Source organism: Melospiza melodia, chromosome 2, assembly GCF_035770615.1.
Source record: "Melospiza melodia melodia isolate bMelMel2 chromosome 2, bMelMel2.pri, whole genome shotgun sequence".
NCBI classification, from domain to species: Eukaryota; Metazoa; Chordata; class Aves; order Passeriformes; family Passerellidae; genus Melospiza; species Melospiza melodia.
The window spans coordinates 126363105-126382468 of record NC_086195.1 but is presented as its reverse complement, the minus strand read 5'-3'; the positions used below and the strand labels follow the sequence as shown (position 1 = coordinate 126382468).

The 19364-nt window shown below is 41.2% G+C and overlaps 1 protein-coding gene across 4 annotated transcripts in view; it reads left to right on the top strand.

The window, feature by feature from the left end:
- The first annotated feature begins 427 nt into the window (after nt 1-427).
- The window catches only part of ATP11A (ATPase phospholipid transporting 11A), a 118051-nt gene continuing 99114 nt past the window's right edge, over nt 428-19364 (top strand). For all 4 annotated transcript variants that reach the window (XM_063149941.1, XM_063149942.1, XM_063149943.1 and 1 more), the window contains exon 1: nt 428-534. In XM_063149941.1, the coding sequence (XP_063006011.1) occupies nt 496-534 (39 nt within the window). In that variant the 5' untranslated portion in view covers nt 428-495. The remainder of the gene's footprint in view (nt 535-19364) is intronic.

Here is a 19364-nt window from a genome sequence, read left to right as displayed (position 1 = left end):
CGCCGCCGGGGCCGCCGGGCGCGATCAGAGCGGCGCGCGCCGGGCGGGGGCCGGGCCGGTACCGGGCGGGCCCGCGCGCGCGCGCCAGGAGCGGGGAAGGGCGGGGGGAGCGGCGCGGGGGCGGCCCCGGCCCCGCCCGCCGGATAAAGCGCTGGGCGGCGCGCGCGGCGGGCAGAGCGCGGCGGGCAGAGCGCGGCGGGCGGGGGCGGGAGAGCGTTCCCGGCAGCGCGGTCCCCTCCGCCTGCCCTCCCCTCGGCGGGACTCCAGCGGCGACGGCAGCGGCGGGGGGCATGCGGGGCCGCGGGGCGACGCGCCGCAGCGGCGGCGGCGAGCACATGGCATAGCCGGCGGACGGCGGCGAGCGCCGGGCCGGCGTCACAGCGGGTCCGGCAGGGCGAGCGCGGCTCTCTGCATGTGGCCAGTGAGGAGGCGAGCCAGGGAGCCCGGCGGCACCGGCGAGCACCCGGCGGCGCGGTCCTGAGCCGCCCGCCCGCCATGGATTGCAGCCTCCTGCGGACCCTCGTGAGCCGATACGTGAGTAGCGCCGGTGCTGCTCCAGCCCAGGTGCGGGGAGCAGCCCCGCCGTGGCCCCGGGCTCGCCGGAAGGGCTCGGTCAGGAGTTGGACGGTCCCGTGACCGGCTCGGCGGCCGGGGAGCTTCGGGGCCGCCGCACGTGATGCCCGGTGCAAGCGGAGATGCGGCGGCACCGGGTGCCGTGCGCTCCCCGCTGCCCGCCCGCCTCACGGGACCGTCCTTCGCTGAACCTCGGCGCCTTGACCTGAGTTCAGAGCGCGGTAATTCACAGTGTGCTGCCATACGTACTTGGCAGCGCAAATACAACCTCCAGCTCTCCAGCTGCCTTTTTTTAAAATATCTTTCTTTTGGTTTGTTCATTACCTTTCTCTTCCCTATATTGTTTCAGTCAAGCCACTTTTTTTTTTTTTTTTTTTGTGGAATTGTCCCATTTAAGTATACTGAGGAATGGTCGGAACGGTCCCAAGTTTTTGTAGGTGTGCGTAGTAAGAGTCAAACACGCGGGACTTGAGAGTGCTCCGGGGAAAGAGGGCAGATGTGGCTTGTTGGTGATGGGTGAAAACCCGTCCGCATGGCCCGAGAGAGCAACCGGGCAGCGCATTGGAGTGGGGCCCGAGTGTAGGCTCAGGTGCGTCAGTGAGTGCAGCTCCAGTTCCATGGAGCCCTAATAAATGCTCTGGATAATAGTTTAAGTAGATTAGCAGGATGCCTCTAAGTGTGGGGTTGTTCAGTACAAGGCATGGTGACCACCAATACTAGGAAAGGGCAAATTTCTGCTTTTGGGCATAGAAGTAATTTTTAAAAGATAGGGAGAGATAATAGCAATTTTCAAATACAAATAACCTTTCTATTCAGGAAATACTTTTGCCTTGGTCAGAGCACTCAGGTTTTCTCACTTACAGTAAATACACTTAGTTTTGTGTGTGCCAAGAGCTGTGTCCACCTAATACCGGCTGAAGTCTGTCTTTCTAAAGTATAAATGAAGAAAAGTAGCAGAGATGAAAATTGTTACTCTTTTTTCTTGTGGTTTACAATAGGATATATGTGGGATGAGGAGAGAGTAGAGAGGGGAGTACTAAAAGCAGCTATGTGTGTATGGATCTTTAGAAAGTGGTCCTAAGAAAACAAAGAGAATACTCCAAATAATGTGTAGCAACAATAATGATGAGGTACAAGAGAAGCAATGGTCTCTGTGGATGTAAAGACCAGGTGAGTTGTGCTGAGGTCTCTTTGGAAAGAGGTAGGATCACTTTGGGTGTAGAGATCTGTCAGTGCTGATATAACTGTTGGATTTAGTTTAAGATTTCTTCCTTAGTGTTTGCTCACAAATGGTGTGGTCGTTTTGCACAGAGCGAGCACACTGTTAAATCTCCTGTGCATCGCATTGTTGGTGACCTCTTCCAAGGTGGGCTTGAGAGCAGCTGCAGTAAAGATCCATGAGAAGACAGTATGTTGAAAGTGAGGCGCTTGAGCTTCTGAGTTGTGGACTGTCACCACCCTCCTGCACTGCTGATGAGTCTGAGGCAGCAGTCTAAAAGATAAATGAAACACTATTGTATCCCATGTGAAGAAGGCTTCCTATTGCCTTGGTCACACTACCTTCTGTACTGTGTCTGTGCTGACAGGCTGTGCCTAGATAATCGGGTAATTGCTTGGGATGGTCCATGCTGCCTTGTATATTTTCACCTGTTGCTTCTTGTTATTTTGCTTGGTGTCTTAACTTTGAAACCTTTCTTCCACGGAAAGGTAATTTTAAGGAGAAGGTGCTGTTAAGTAAATTTGTGTTCATTTCAGTAAGACCGTTGAGGTCTGGCAACCTTATGTTTGTGTTGCATGGTTTTTCTCATCTATTTCTCTTTTGCATCTCCATGGTTCAACTACTTTTGTACATCTACAGCAGTGAAAATGAGAAGTCCTAGTTTGACTGCTGGGCCTGAAACTGACTGCTCTGCGTGAGCAGCAGATGTAGATGTCAGGTGCATCACTCCAGAGCTGTTCACCAAAGCTCCGTGTGCACCAGCCAGGCACACAGATGTAGATGTGCTTGCCACTTTCCAAACTGCTTTTAATAAGGGAGACAAGGCAGAGACTTCTGTGGGAGAGCTGGAGTGGACAGTTACATCTTGTGTTTATTCCAAAGTAAGCTCAAACTTGGCTTTAGTTAAAGTCAATACAAAAACTCTTTCATGATCAGGGTCTTAGAACTATGAATTTTTGTTCTGCAAGTCTCCTGGACTTGTTCAGATTCATGTCTTTCCTAGAGAAAGACTGGTCTCTGGATTGTGCTGAAAACCTTGGCTGCTGCATCTGGAGATGCTGGGTTAGCTGGGAGCTCTTATGGTATGATGTGGGGAAAACAAACAGTTGGGATATGATGTGCTAATGGAGACTGCTAATAGGATGGTTTCTGATAGTTCTGTGTCCTTACTTTTTTTTCTTGATCCTGTTTGTTGTAGGACATAGAGGTATAAGCTAAATACCAGAGGGTTTGTTGTGATTGGGAAGTTCCCTCCCATTTCTCTTTCATTTACTGGACAGTTTCTGTCCTGACGCAGTGCAAAATCAGTGCACGTATTTCCAAGGCCCAGTGGAAGAGTAGTAATGACTGGGTGCTGTCAGCTTGCTGGTTAGCATTTTCAAATATTTGCTGCTTTACCTGCACTGAGTGTCCTTTTTCTATCTTCAAGGCATTCAAGAGTTTAGTGATGTGGGTTGAATAAGATATATGTTCAGCATGCTAGTCATACTGTACTTCATATTTCTTCACCAGGAGATGTTGTAGTCTCTTAGAAGGACAGAGGGAATTGTCTTTATCTTACTAAATTTTTAAATTGACATTATTTTGTTCTGCCTCTTAAGATCATCCTGCAAATTTTGGGTTCTTTTCACTTCACCTTTTGCTTCCTGTAACCATGACTGCAGCCATACTCAATTTATAGGACTGATAGTGAAAAATAACTTTGTTATGGAAAAAGTGTTTGTTTCACTGCAGTACAGCTGACAGGAAGTTCAGTTTTCCAAATCCTTTGGAAGCTGATAAGCAGCATTGTAATTTTCTTATTTGTGTATATTAAGGTTAATCTGTATATTTTACTGCTTTAGAATGCGTATGGTCTATATTAGAGGCATCTTTAAGTAACAAAATAGAAACACCCTAATTTACAGCTTTGCTTCCACATGGAATCATAGGAACTTAATAAGTCTTCTACATAAAGGTAAATAAGATACATTTTGAGACCAAAAAATTATTTTCCAAATAATGGAAATAATGGCTGTGTGTGGGCAATATGAACATTACTAGGTGGGACTATACTTTTTGTCACATATTCTATAAAAATAGAACCTTTTTTAGATGTTGCTTTTGCATCAGACAAAACGCTTCGCTGTCTCTCCCTGGATTCCCTAGCGGATATGTGCTACCCCAGGGAGGGCAGCTGCACAGCCAGAGAATACAGAATTAGCATGGGCTGTCCTGTAAGTGTCATGCAGAACCTGCTTAGTAACAAGAGAAACTTGTTAGCTTAATATTAAGCAGTACGCTATTTAGGGAAAAAACAAGCATACGATGGCAATTAAAACTACCTCCATACAAGATTAGCTTCTGTTTTGTAGTTAAATTATTTGGGACACTGTGGATATCATTAGGTGATCTGTTCTGCCTGTGTTAATGCAACTGCTTTAGTTTTCTCTGATCACTTATTTTTTGCTGGTAATATGACTTCTGCAGTCTGTCCCCATCACAGTCGAAAGTTGGTTAATAATATTTAAATGGGTTTTGGTGACATCTTTCACCAAATGAATACTTTTCTTAATAAAACATGGTCATGTGTTTTTTGTAGCTGTTCATGGCTGAACATGGATTTGGATATTCCTGAATATTGTTGATTTGACTGTATCTGGGCAGTCTGGGAAGATGTTGCCCTTCAGCATATGCCTGTTTGGACACTAAATGGTTGCTGAACATCTTGCTGCCTGTGGTGACAGTCTGTTCTGTATCTGTAAGACAGCTGGCCCTGGTCACTGAAAGCTCCTGCCCAGGTTGATGGCTTTAGGTTGTACAGTAAATGCTACTGGGTCAGAGGTCTGTACTACTGATGAGTTTTGCCTGTGTTACGTAGTATATTTAGAGATCTTGCTACTTTACTGCTTCTCCCCTTCTCCTGTTACTTTAGGATTACAAATCTGGATCTTAAATATTTGTTACCTGTGTAAGTATCTCTAAATGGAGGTAGTAGCAGGTAAGACATGTTTCCAGAAGGAGCAGGGATTTACTACAGCTTTGGTCTCTGGGGAGCTGCTGGCCTATTAGTTGTGCAAAAGATCTCTTTTTTTGGGAGGCTGGAATAAATTGAGTTTACAAATGGATGCTCTATTTTTCACTTTTGTGGAAGTGGGTCAACTTTAATTGTAGTTTGAAAAGACATTTGACTACCCTAACCAGGAAGTTATTGTAGGGATTTTTAGCAAGTTCTTAACTAAGCCTGTGACTTTTTTGTCATTGACTTAGATGATTTTGTTGCTTTTGATCGGCATTATAATTCTAAAACTGTTTTCTAATTAGATTTCCTAAGTATTTTACTTGTGTTTGTAGTCTTAGTAGATATAAATTAATATTGAACTTATTTATTTATCTAACTTCACAGTAGAGGTTGATAACTGCTTTGATTGGAAAGCTGGTGAAATTGTAAGCCTTGGTGTTGTATAGTCATTTGTGTCTTAAAGGACAGTCCATTTGTCAAGTGTTTCAGATTTGTTTTAAATCTAAATTTAGATTTCATATTGTTTTTAATCTAAATTTAGTTAATTCATTTGAGGATGTTTGGTTCTTGCTTTTGATTCTGAATTTATTCAGCCTCCTTTGCAGTCTTGCAGATGAGTATTAAACTGGTGCTGTCTGTTTCTTAGTCAATGTTCCTGTTAAACAGTTTTCTTCCTGGGCAAGTAAGTCAAAAGCATTTTTATGTTTTGTTTCTAAGTTCAGAGATAAAACAGCTTCAGATTTTGTCAAATTATAAGCTGTATATAAACACATTTATATGACAGACTTTGTCTGCTGGCTGTGTTGAGTGTACAAAAGATGCTCTCTGTAGTATCTGTATATGTATTCATGGGTCAGCAATTAGTAACTTGCAGCTCTTAGGAGTTTGTGTCTGTTCCTGGTATGTAATCCATTTTTGTTATCCCTTGTGCAAGTCTGTGTGTCACAATGTTTTTTTGAAACTTGCGATGCTTCCCATCTCTCAGCCCTGCTTCTCTGCAGGTACCAGTTCTTCCTGCTGTGGGAGGTTCAACAGAGGGCATCAAACAGCACGAGTAACTTTGGCATTCCTGTTTCCCTAAGCACCATTGCATTGTTATTTGCCTAATTGCCTTTTTCTCTTATTTTTTGGGGGGGTGGTTATCTGTATGGAGTGCTTCCTGCTGACTTTTCAGTGATTTATTTAAAAAGGGCAAAGTTTCAAAGCTTTACTTAAGTTAATCTTGTTGAATGTGGCTGACAGAATTTAGTACTCCCGCAAGTTTCGCTCTTCCCACTGATAGTGAGTCTTGTGTTCATTCTGGCTTGTAATGGACTTTAAAGATACGTCAGTATTATCTGATGCTCAAAAAGCACCCAGATATTCTCCCTTCCCTCCCTTCCCCCATCAGTTATTTATTGCTGAAGGGCAGTAAACATGGAGAATTGCATGAGCTTTGTTTTTTCCCCTCCCCCCCACTCCATCAATTAACTAATTTACATAAGAAAAACATAGTTTCCTTTTTCTTTTGAGAACAAACAAATGAAAATAGGACATTGCATATGTAAAACAGTTAACTTGCAGGAAGTCAGTGTACATGTTACATGCTGGTTGCTATTGACTACAAAATATTACTCATCTGCACTCATCAGATGTTCTATGATAGTAGAAAACATTGCTTTTGGAGCATCTAAATTGTAGAACTATTTCAGTGACTTAAAATAGATCAAGAAGTTTTGATCTTTTTTTAGCATCAAAAATACTGAGATGAGAACTATATAGTTGCTTTTGTCTCTTGATAACATGTTGTTTGGCTTAAAAAAAAGTTTGTTGTTCCAGTTTTGTATTTTCTCAAGCACCACTGAGTGTCAGTTCTGCAAGCAGGAAGCCTTTTGAAAATTATTTTTGGGAATGGAAGAGGACAAAGTACCACACAGCATGTTTATAGCTTAACATCTCTGATCACCATTTCTCATTGATTCTTTTTCTTCTGTCCTACAGTAGTGGTCATACAGCACTCAGAAAACGGTGACTGGGCTGACAAGTGAAGGATTCCTCAAATACCATGGCTGGCTACTGTTTATGGTCTTGAGATGGACATAATAAAACTTAGTCTGTTTAATTAGGTTGAAGTATGACTGGAACCCCATTGTGGTTTCTGAGGTGCTCCAGCAGGATTTACTGTGGGATGCCTCTGCATGTCATGTGCAGGTGTGTCAGGGAGCAGAAACAAGAGAAAACTGTCACAGAGAAGACTGAGCAGATGTTTCAGAACCTGTTACACAACTGGATTCAACTCTACTGGTTTTTTCTTTGGGTTTTTGTTGGGCTTTTTTTGTTGTTGTTTGAGCAAAATAGCATACCTCTGCTCCTACAAGTCTTTCAGACAGATGATATTTTTTTCCAGAATAATTCTGGTTATTCAAGTGGCTTACCATTACACAGGATAATACATTATTTTTATAGTTGTTGAGGAACATTTCAGCAGAAGTTCATCCTGAGCTGTGAAGTAAAATGACACTGGAATGCTATTATCTTGTCTGCTGTAATTACCATGGCAACAGCTGCAGGTAGACAAGGCAAACCAGGGATTCTTATTCTATATCATATGTACACAAGCTGCTTTTCTTCCCTCTCAGTAATGACTCTGAGAAGCCTGTGGTACAGACTCTTGAGTCGTCATTAGAACTGTTTCATTTGTTTTTTGTTTTTTTTTTTCTTTTCAATTTAACTTTGTAATTTTGAAAGTATTGAGTATTTGTGATACTATATTAAAAAATGCCCTCGTTTTAGGAAGAAACTGGCAGCCTAGCTTGGATTGTTTTAGGAGACTGAGGAGATGGGAGTTTTAGGAGATTGAGGGTTGTTTTAGGAGACTGAGGAGATGGACGGGTGGTCCGGTAGTTTTTTTGTTTGGAGGATCACAGAAGATAAATGATAAATCACCTAGATATCTTTCTGCTTCTGGATGTTAATTTCTATGTGCATTCATCCTTTCTTGGGACAGGGATGAGAGTATCATCCACCTTTGCTGTAGCAAGAAGTTGTAAGGGCAGCTGAGTGCTTCCAGGTAACAAAATTACTGTCTCACCGGAAGAAAACTGGGTGTGAACACAAGCTTGTAATGACTGTGTTTTGGAGTTGTTATTTTTCTTGTTACCTAAGTGTTCTGCGTTGCTTCTCATGATACCACCTATTTTCCTCTTTATTTCTCCATCTGCATTTATATGCATTCATGTGCAGATGGGTGTACGTGTGCTTCCTTAAATCATGTGCTATTCATTTAGCAATATCAAAAATTATGACAATATTTACCAGAGATACAGATGTGTATTGGTATTAAAATAAAAAGTTCATATGAGCTCTTTTCTGATTAATGAGGCATACTGGGAAAATGTGTTTTGGTGTGCTTCTTATTTGCATCATTTGTGTTGTTACTACTAGCATGGAAGCTTAACAATTTGGAGATTTATAGAAACATTTTTCCTTTTCTTTTTGGTCTTCCCTGTAGACTAATTTCCCTTTTTGAAATAGGAGAATCTGTTTCCTTCATTAATCATTAAGCTCATCTAGATATGGGCCACGGTGAGGGGGAATAGTGTTTCTTTTTCCTGGTGACACTCACTAATCTCTTTGCTTCAGTCCAAAGAGGATTTCATCTAACCTATTTTGAATAGAGGATTAAGGACAATTAGGCTCTTCCTCTGCTTCACCATTAAGATGGGATGTTGTGAAATCCTCTGAAAAGAACATCTGCTGATGTGCCATTAAAGTTTTGCAAAATTAATGTTAATAATCAAAATAGTTGTATGCAGAAAACAAACCTTGTGTATGAAGTACTTGTCTGGAGATAATTGTATGGATGGACTGGGGAGAGGGAAGGAATACTGAGCTGTTTGCTCAGTAGTTTTTTTGTCTCTAATGCTTCGAATTTACGCTGTGGAGTAGACATGCAGATGAACCAAAATGGATTTTTTGTTATCTGAATTGCATTAGTAACTTGCAGTTCATGCTTAGCATTTTACATAGTTCTTCACTTCTTTTCAAAGTCCTATTAATGAGCTGTTTGCAGAAATTATTTATGCTAGTTATATTCATTGTAAGTAGCATCTCTTGAGATGAATCTGAATCAGCAGTGGCATTTGATGGCTAGCAAGACACTTCTATATTTGTCAAGAGGTCATTAGAAAATAAAACTGAAAAATGCTGCTGTTACTGGAACATATATGATGTGCCTAAGACTGTATAAGGATTAATGTGAAGGAAAAATGTCTGTGTGTATTTTTGAGAAGTTTGGCTTGCAATTTTATACTGTAAATGATGGAACTGGTTGCCTTCCATGAAGCATGGGTAGTATCCTGTGAACCTACAAAGAAGGCAGTTGAATGACACTTGCCTCTGAGAAATTGCACTTGCAGTCTTAATTTCATTAATAGTAGTTGTAGGTAGGTTACTGAAACTCATAGCTTTAGGATTATTTCCTGCAGAACAGCAGAGACTCAAATCTAATCCTGTGTTTTGGGTTGGTAGTATATCTGAAGAAGGGTTGTTGAGAAAAAGCTGAAGTCTATTTACTTGGTCTTTATTCTTGAGGTGACTGTGAGTGGAATAAACTGTAATTTCCCAGGCTGGCATTATCCATGGTTCAGGAATGAGAGAGTGTTGGGCTCTGGGATCCCAAAGCTCACTTCAAGGAGAATTGGGTTCTGTTGAAATGTATCTGGTGTCTTTGCCTATGGCTTGGGCTTTAGGCTGTAATCATAGAGGGCATACCAGTTGCTGGATGATTTTTGGGAATGTGGAGGAAACGCTGTTAGGGAATTTGACACCTCCTTATTCAGTGAATACTTTTCCAGAGGGGGAAGACATTATTTAAAATTTAACTGCATGAAAGTTCTTAAAAACCAGGTTTCAATTTAATCTTACTGTAAGATGTGCCTGTGTAGATATACACTCTTACTAGGTGATATACAGTATGTATGAAAGAGCTTCATGTAGGCTTAAACCAGTTTGACTGAGTCATGGCTAAAAAAGTAAACTTTTATGCTGGTATTTGCAGAAGTGTAGTGTAAGTTCAGGCTAGAGGTTGTGCTTTGGTTGAAAAGACTCCTTAGACTCTAAGCAGATTTTGATAGATTAATGTTAGTCCGTTAGTTTAATACTCAACACTTTTTCTGTAAACATTGAATACACTGACATGCTGTTATTTATTGGTGTGTTATGTGTGTGTTACAAAACAGCTGTAAACATCTTTCTATTAAATTGTGTAGTTCCTTTTTGTTTTTTTTTTTTTTCTGTGGGATTACACTAATAGTAACCATGATGTTCAGAGTTACCTTAATCTTTCATATTCTAGTCTCCTCACCATCAGTATGAACTTTGGAAAGCTTAGCTCTGATCAATCAAACTTGTTGCTCACGTAGGCCAAGAAAAAAAGTAATAATAAAAAAGAAAATATTTCTCAGGTAACCTTAAGTATTAAAAAATTATCAAGATAATTTAATGTTTGAAATACAGTATATAGATTTTCAAATTTCTTATCCTGATTATTTTAAAAATGATTTGGTGTTTTTATCCTTTTTAACCAGAAGTAATCAGATTTTCAATTCCTGACTACCTTAAACAAGCAATTTTCAGAGTTCTAAACAAACCCCCTTTGTTTTTGACTTTAGGCTCTTTCTATGTTGTTGGTACAGCAGATACATATCTAGTTGAATATATGGTTGGTTGTTAATACCGTAGTGGGGAGGATGGGGGCAGGTGGGCTAAAGCTAGGCTAAGAACTTTGTTTAATGACAATTATTGAGCACAAGTACACAATTCTTTCACCTTCTAAGATTAAAAAAACCCCAAAAAGACAGCACAAAACTAACCCACGGGGTTATTTTAACTTCACCTGCAAATGCTGTGGTATTGTTAATCTCCTGAACAATGTTAACTGACTGCTTGCTATTTACAGCTGTCAAGTGACCAGATGGCCTAATTTGGTAGGAGGTGCCTGTGTAAGCCTTGGCACTAAGAGGGAAGAAATGAAGAGAAAAATGGGAAAAAGCTCTCTGCTTAGCCCAGAATGGCATGATTGCTTTAAGCTGATTCATGAATATGAATATGTTGACTTCTTGATGCTGTAAGCTTTCCTCTGACATAAGGAGGTTATGTTTCCATACTGTTGGCTGTAATGACACAGAAGCAATAGGAGAGCTTCACGTGGTTTGGTGAAGCAGTGCACAGTGAGCACAGGCAGGTACAAAGGCATGTTAATAAAGGGCAGTCTGGACTGTGGTTTTGCATCTCCTGCCTCTTTGAGCCCAGGAGGTCTCAAATTTAAAAGGTTTGTCTTTTTGTCTTAAAGGAAGGTTCTTAAGCCTCTGACTGACTTCCTAAGAAGTGGAGAGGTTACCTTGAGCATTTTTACTCTGTTAGTGATATTTGCTGTAACTTGTTTAAAGCCCTTTTATGGCAGCATATATATAAAAGAAGTTTTTTAAAAACAATTACTTGAGGCTACATTTCTGCTGGGCATGTGGAATTAAAATATCAGTATTCCTTTGCTATTTTCTTGCAAACTCTAAGGTATTTTTAGATGAAAATGATAATGCTTTTACACAGGCATTTGCTTCCTTAAATGTTAAAAATGGTGACAAAAGCCAAACAAAGTTTGAGTTTTGGCTTGAGTTCAGTCATTGAGAGAACTGCAAATACTTGCAGATCTTTAAGGCTGGTAAGTGGCATACAGTAAAAACAGGGTGGCATCTTTAAGTGGCATACAGTAAAAACAGGGTGCCCCTGACATAGGGAATGATTGGCATCTGACTCCGTGGATTCAGAATGCTGAACAATTGCTTTATTAAACTATATTATATTACATTACATTACACAATATTAAAGAGATACTATACTATACTTAATTACATACTAAAGAAAACTCATGACTGTCTTGAGACAGCCAGGACAGAGCTTTGAGTGATTGGCCAAGGAAACAAAACAATCCTCAGCAGAATCCAATTGTCAGGTCACTTCAGGTGATCTCGCTAACACATTCCGCATTGCAAAAACAACAGGAGCAGAGAATAGATATAAGAATTGTTTTCTCTTTCTCTGAGGTTCCTGGCTGCAATTCCCAAGAAATATCCTTGGGAAGTTGTGCTCTGTGAAGAGAGCTGTGGCTACAGTGGCATTGGCTTTTCTTGCTTTCTCCCTCTGCCCACAGTCAGACCACTTAATTCTGCTTAAATGGCTATTTCTTGCTGCAGAATAGCAGCTGCTTGGTTATGTGGCTTGCAGCTGATCTTTGACAGCCTATGATAAAGGGAAAAAGTGCTACTGCACTGTCAGATTCATAGTTATGTCTCAGAGGTGTGGAAAAGGAGGAATGTGGTCTTTCCAGCCCTGTGGATGGGAGCACAGGGAGCTTCCCACCTGGCACTGGGCACTCAGGTCAGTAGAGGAGTGAAAAAACATGTTTGTGGGGCTGCTGGCTGCAGGCAGCTGCATCTTGTCACTTCTTCCTAAAGCTGGTTAAAGGTGTGATCTGGACTTCCCTTCAGTTTCCTGCAATATATGGAAAAGACCAAAGCAGAAGCATTAAGCAAGCTGAGGCAGTGGTGTGTAGCTCCTGGAGCCTTGCAAGAGCTGACAGAAGGGACTCTGGCTGCACACACAGGTCTGTGCTTTTTTTTCCTCTTGGGATGTGCTGTTGGCTCGTTCATAGAGACATCTGTTTCACTTTGCTGAGTGACAGACCACTGGGCAGTGACTGTGTGGGTGCATTCCTGGAGAGGCAGCTCTGTTCCTCGGGGTTTGAAGCCGAAATGGGTGAAGCAGTAGCAACTTTTGCTGGGAGGGAGGGAGTGCTGCCAAGTGCCAGAGTTCTAGTAGTGCTTCTGACTGGGTGACATCCCTGAGTGCTGACTGATGAGTCAGGGGCTGATTTGGCAAGATGCTGACATCCATGGAACGCTGCCTTGTTTTGTGAGTAGCAGCTGGCATCAGAAAAGAAGTAATTGGGAGAGGGGTGGGAGTTAACAGTTTGTGTAAATGTCAAGAAGCTTGAGGACTTACAGAATGAGGAGAAGTATGTGGGGGACTACATACTGGAGAGGATGTTACTGAAAATTAAACCAACTGGGAAATAACTCCACCTTTTTCTCCCCAGACTAACTTGCTGATGTGTATGGTCTTGCAGCACTTGTGTCATGTGGCTTGACCTTCCTTAAGTTCTAAGTGCAGTCAAAGCATAGTGATGTGTGGGGGAAATGGAACAGCCCTTAAATGCCTAATGTTTCCTCCTGTGTTTATGAGAAGATGTTTTATAGAAATGAGGATGCAAATGCAGGAATACTTTGAGATTATGAAAGTCTATAGCACAGGCAGCTGTGGGAGACTGGTATCTTTGGTTTTATGTGAAGACCAGGTTAAAAGGCTTAAAAATTAAGGTTTTCTTTGCATGAAGGCAAGGTGTACACAATCTGTTTCATTAGTTATATTTGGAATGAGTTAATTCTGAACATATTTACTTAAACTCAGCATTGATAAAACAAGCAACAAAAAAAAATTGTTAATATCAGACTAGTCTGAAAAGGCTTCATGCTTTTTAACTCTCTTCCAATAAAATGTGACAAGATGATCTGGAGACGTCCCTTCTAACCTGCATTGCTCTAATTCTAAAGTAAGAAGTAGTGACTTCTGTTTAATTTAAATGAAAAAATACTCTTGCCTCTTTTGCAGCCATCTTGGTTTTAATCTCTGAGCCTGTAGTAGGAATAGGACACCCTAAAGTTTAAAACAGGCTTTGTGGGTAAAGCTGCATAACACCCTTAAGTGATAACCCAGAGGCTCCACAGCAGCAATTGGACTGTGTGGTGCATTTGTGCTTCAAGATCACTACAACTTCCCTTGGTTTGTCTGCTCAGTGAAAACTGCTGTAGGTGGAACTGAGGCTTTCACAGCTGTGCACTTGACCAGGGTAAAGTATTTCTCTTGGTTCCTATTTTTCTAGTCAAAGAAAAATTATTGCAGTCAGCCTGTACATGGTTATTATCATCCTTCCCTACTCTCTTTAACTCATGTGCCTATTACAAAAGTTTGTCCTTAAAAAAATTGATTTTTCTCAAAGTAATAAGTGTTAAGCTGTCTGATTCCTGTGCCTTAATTCAGATGTTTATAATATCTAAGGAAGTTCTAGCCTGAAAAAGGATGATGGTGAGTAGCTGGGTGGAGAGGGAGCTGTGGATGGGGACCCCTTTGAGAGCTACATGCCTAGAACTTAATTTGGACGCTGCTGTTGTGTAAGTGTGACCTGAGAGGCTGGAAAAGAAAAGCTACTAGACTTTAATTAGTAACAAATAGTGTGAAAATGCTTGTGCCCTTGAGACTTAAGCTGGCCTGTCTCAGTTTTCATGACGAGATCGTTGTCACCATGGAGCACTGATGGGTGCCTGTGCTCTGAGGAGTTACTCTGGGGCTCCATTTAGGTGCTGAAACTACATGTGTTTAGTTTTGGGAGTGTGGGAATGGTAAAAAGAAGATAGAAAATAGCATAAACTCTGGGCCTTGTTATAGAGTTACTTATGCAATGCCATTAATATAGAAAAAATACTGGATCATGGTAATGGGCATACAGCAGTAAGCTGTTCTTGAAAGACTTCTTACTGGGTTAAGAGATTACAAGTTTTGGAAAGGATCTCAGGCCTTAAACTGAGGAAAAGGTGAAGAGTGTTTGACTATTAGGAAGAAAAATATGAATGTAAAACCTCCTTGATTTCAGTGCAGTTAACATATTCTCTTAAAATAATTTGGGTTAATGCAATGGATTTCTATGTCTGTTTTAAAATATTAAAGAGATAAGAATGGTAAAAGAATATTCCATAGAAGAGTGGGAGTCCTTGACTGCTAGAGAAACTTGAGCATCCTGACTTGCTATCATGTGCTTGAAGTCCCGTGTTGCAGCGCGTCCTCTGTGGTTTCTGGGCTGGTGGCTGACGGGGAGCCGGCTATAAATACTTCTCTCTTCTCCACTTATGTGGTCAGTTGAAGCTTGATCAAACTTTTATTTAGAACTCGACCACTAAATTGGCAAATTAAGCCAGCTTTCCTGCTTCTGATTTTAAAAAAGGGCATAGTGAATCTACCTGCTCCTGTGAAGCGCTTTTTGTTGGGATGCACTCTTAAGAGGCATGTTCTAAAAGAGGATCTGGAAGTTTTGGTAGACTGTTCCAGGAAGATGATTTTTCTTCCTCTCTTTGGGGTAGACTTTTGAAGAATTAATGTTACTCCCTGGAAAGGCTGACCCCAGTACAATCTGTTTACATAAAACCGTTTTTGCTAAAAATGTTTATTTTTATTAGCAAATGTGTTAAAACATCTGGTCTTATTTTGCACAGTTCATGGATGTTTCCATTAGCCTTTAAAATGCTGGAGGTATTCCTGAAAAGGGTTAATACTGAGCCTAAGCTCAGAATAGATCCCAGAAAGTATACAGCCCTTGCTCTGGAAGGCATCTAACCGCCTCACTTGGCTTGCTAAAGCTCTGTTTGTCCAGCTTTTGCTTCCTCTGCAGATTGTTCAGGATGCTGTTTCTCCATGCACTGTGTCAGAATAATGAATTAATCTTTGTCCAGATGCATCTTAGTCCAGGACCTCAATTTCCCTTTGGTGCTGTTTCAGGTGATCTTACTGTGATTCTTGTTTCTTCTGTAAAGGCTTTCTCAAAGGCCTTTTCTGCTCAGATTTCCTGGTTTATTGTTCCACAGTTATTTTCCTCCTTGAGCCCAGATTGTGCCAGCAGGGTCTCTCTGCAGTTCTTTGCCCACCGTGTCTGTCTCCTTGTGTGCATCCCTACTGAGAGGGTACAGGAAGGAACACAGTGAACTCCAGATGAGTTCTCATGGCCTGACAGGAACAGGGGCTCCCCCTTCCCACAGTCTGCTCTGGCTCATCTGATCCCCAGCTGACCAGATCAGCTGCTGCCCTTTGGGGCCTTATACAGGAAGGATTAATTGACCCTTGCTTCCTTTGAAGATCCCACTGCTTTGGGTGTTTGGGAAACTGCAGCCAACAAAGCCTGCTTTTGTTATCTCCCTCAAACCGGGCTCAAGTGTATGACTGAAAGGATTATGCCACACTAAGCTACTAAATATATTTTTGCATGATACTCTTACACTAAAAAGAAAAAGACAATGATAGCTATCTCCAGTAATGACAGGAGTACCTTCTTTTAGTGGACATCAGTGCCAGAACTTTATTTTAGTACCTTCTAAGTCATTAGTACAGAAAACAGTGCTGCAGCTGTCTTGGCAGGCTGTGCTAGGAAGAAGTGCAGTTCCTAATTTAGTGTGTATCTGATTGATGCATTTGAAAGTGGCAATTCAGCCTGGCAGCAAAAGAGGATTGAAAGCTGGTGCTGAGCACAGTAGGGTTTAGCTTATGGTAGCTCAGGGCTACTTCATTCTGTACAAAGGGGAAATGTTAGGGTGCTCACCCTGTGCCCTCAGAGAAATGGATTGCAGGATGGTCAGTGTTGCAGCCTGGCTGCTTGTTGCTAGAAGGAGTTGGAAAATAAAGGTGTCTTTTGAAATAGGTGCCTTGCTGCCTTGAGGCTTTGGAGCTTTGACTGGCCTCCTAGCTGTGAAGCAAGTTCTGTACCTGGGAGAACCACCTGAAAACATTCCCAACCAGCATTATTTTGGTCACTCCAGGTCTGGTTTACATTTTGGGTTACCTAAATAATGATCTGATGCTTAGGCTGGGAAGCTTTTGTGAGGACACTGGTTGCTATTGGGTCACTTCAAATAAAATCTGGAGGCTTGTTCTTACAGGCACATGGTTTGCAGGAGCAGTGATATACAAACTGTCTGGTTGCAGTTTTACAGAGACAGCAAGAGCCTGGGGGAAGCATGTTCCTGTGGCCTCTTGCTAGAGACTCACAGGGAAAAATGGTTGCATTGCAGTGTGCTGAGGCCTGCCAGACCCCAGGAATTGTGGCTGTTGCTGCAGTGCAAGATGCACCTCCTTGATTGCAATCAATCTGGAAGTCACAGTGGGATTGCTGGGTCTGATTGTTGCTCTGTGTGCCTGTTGTCTTGACACGTATGAGACTATGACCAAGGCCACAGTGAAAAAACAGATTTGGGGTAAGCTGAAACTTTCCTTGGGTGACAGGGGATGGGCTTTTGAGGAAGGTGTGTTATGTTAAGGCTCCTGCATTCTTCATCTTGGGGCTTTTTTTGTAGATGTAACACCTAGTTTGGTTTGTTAGGTTTACTGTTCTGAAGATAGAACTGCTGCTGGCAGAGGAGGATAGATTCTTTCATTGCATGCATGGAGTTGGTAAACAGTTGTGACCTTTCTAGGTCTGTAACACACACCAGTGGAAAGCTTGGAAAAGCATTGGCTGTCTTTTTGCTTCACTGGAAATGTTTTCTTAAATTTTTTTTTCAGGTGGTGATGAATGACCATTTTGTGGAAAACATGCATTGTTGACCTTAAAGCAAAGGGTTAAGCTGTCTCATGAGGCTGCTTTTTGTCCTGGAAAGAATCAGCAGCGAAAGTTAGGCTGTCAGCTTTGTTTGCATTTCCCAGCTATTGTGCACTTGCCAGCATCTTTTAAATGTTTTAAATGTAGCTTTTCTATTTTTCTAATGCATAACATTTATATGCGGTGGTTCTTGTGAGGATGCCAGAACAGCCATATAGTAAATATTTAATAAGAATAGTAAAGATTTCTTGTTCTCAGTGGGCTAAGTTCTGATCTAAAGGAAGTGAAGTTGCCATTTTAAATTATTTATGAAATGCTGCACATAAGGAGACATGGTTTGTTTGCTTTATTATATGTAGATGACAGGAGTAAAGGTCTCAGTTTAGTTAAGACGTAAATTATGGGAGTGGGTTTTAAGCATGATAAAAACCTAAGTAATCCTACTTTTATGGCTGTGAGGGATATATCCTCATCCAACATGGTAGCTGTACTACAGGCTGGATGATGGAAATTATCCTGTCACTCCATACTTCAGCTAACTTGATTTTTGGAGGCCTCGCTATGTAACCCTTTATATGAAAAGCATGAACTGTTTGTTTTAAAGTTGTAATAATGGAACTGTCATTTGTGCTAAAAAAATATTTTTTAAGATGGCAGACATGTCTATCAGCTCTCATGGGAACATGGAGTTCCCTTGTGTTTTACTAGTATCACAAGAGAAATGATTATTGGTGTATCTGTAACTTCAGTGTAAGAGGAAAGAAAGTGAAGCAGCTGTGGTTGATGCTTTGGGCATCTAAGGAAACATGCAAGAAGTATTTTCCTCTTTGTTCAAATGCAAAAGTGACTAGGGAAGGAGTGAACAGGAGTAGTGACGTGTTGAAGGTAAAGGAGACTGAAGTTGTTACACAAGATAAAAAAAAAGAACCCAGTGTGGGTGTCCCTCTGTGCTGAGACATAAAGCTTCAAGTGCAAGTCCTTGTGTGCTCAGTCAGTTGAGGCATCCTGTATCTGTCCCTTCTCCCCTCCCTCACTATCAGTGTTTGATTTCTGATGTGTGGAATGAGGAGTCTTAAAATAGAGGAGAAATGTGAAAAATTTCTGAAGATTCTGAAGTAGGGGCTCACTGGGATTTCCCAGTAAGGGCCCACAACTTGAGGAGTTAGCTCTCTGGAGAGAGGGGGCTTTCTTTCAGCATTGTCATTTTCACAGGTGTTTGGTTTCATTGTGAATGTTTGGTTGTTGGTTTGTTTGTTTTCCCTGGGGACCACAGCTCTTTTCAGGGATAATAAATATTTATTTCAAAACTGAGTCTGTGCTAATGATGGGAGACATGTACTGAGATGGCCTTTACCCAGCTCACTGTAGACCTTTAAATGTGATGCTGGTCTGGTGAGAAGCTCCTGTAGTTTTTAGAGCATTAAAGAAAAAAAGAGCAAGATTGCCTGGCAAACAAATAAGGGTTGTACATGAGAGGAATAATACTTGAAAGTGAAAAGTTCAAATGTGCTTTTTAACATACCTCAACTCTGCAGTTTACTTTTGATGCTGGGATTTTCTTTTACTTCCTAGTATTAATTTTAGTTTTTGCTTATTGTGCTCCAAACAAGAAACTAAGTTGTGTTTTATAATCTTGAGTGTTTCTGGAGTGAAAACACATTGTTAAATTTAAAATCACATGAGTATCTTATGCAGCTTTTAGTATAAATTATCCAACTCACTTCTTTAAAAATGAGGGAAGAGATTCAAAGTAGAACCCATTGAAGTTAAGCTTCATTAAAAAAACAGGTCCTACTTTTATATTGCATCTCAGTGGGTTTGCAGTTCTCTCTTCCTCTGTTTTCTGTTAAAATAAACCCATTCTGAAGCCCTTACTATGTGCTTATATCTGGCTAGCTGTATTCCACTTCTGTAGAAGGTGAGCTCTCAAAAAAGAAGTTCAAGACAGAAACGTTATATTTGTGTTCAAATAATGCCTTCCCTGAAAATGCTGATAATTACTCTGTTTTTATGAGCATGTTATTTTTTTTCAGTTTGGGCAAGATAGAGTGAATCCGTGCTATTGAGAGAGTTATTTTTTTAGAGTATAAGATGGTCTTTATAAATCTTTATAAACG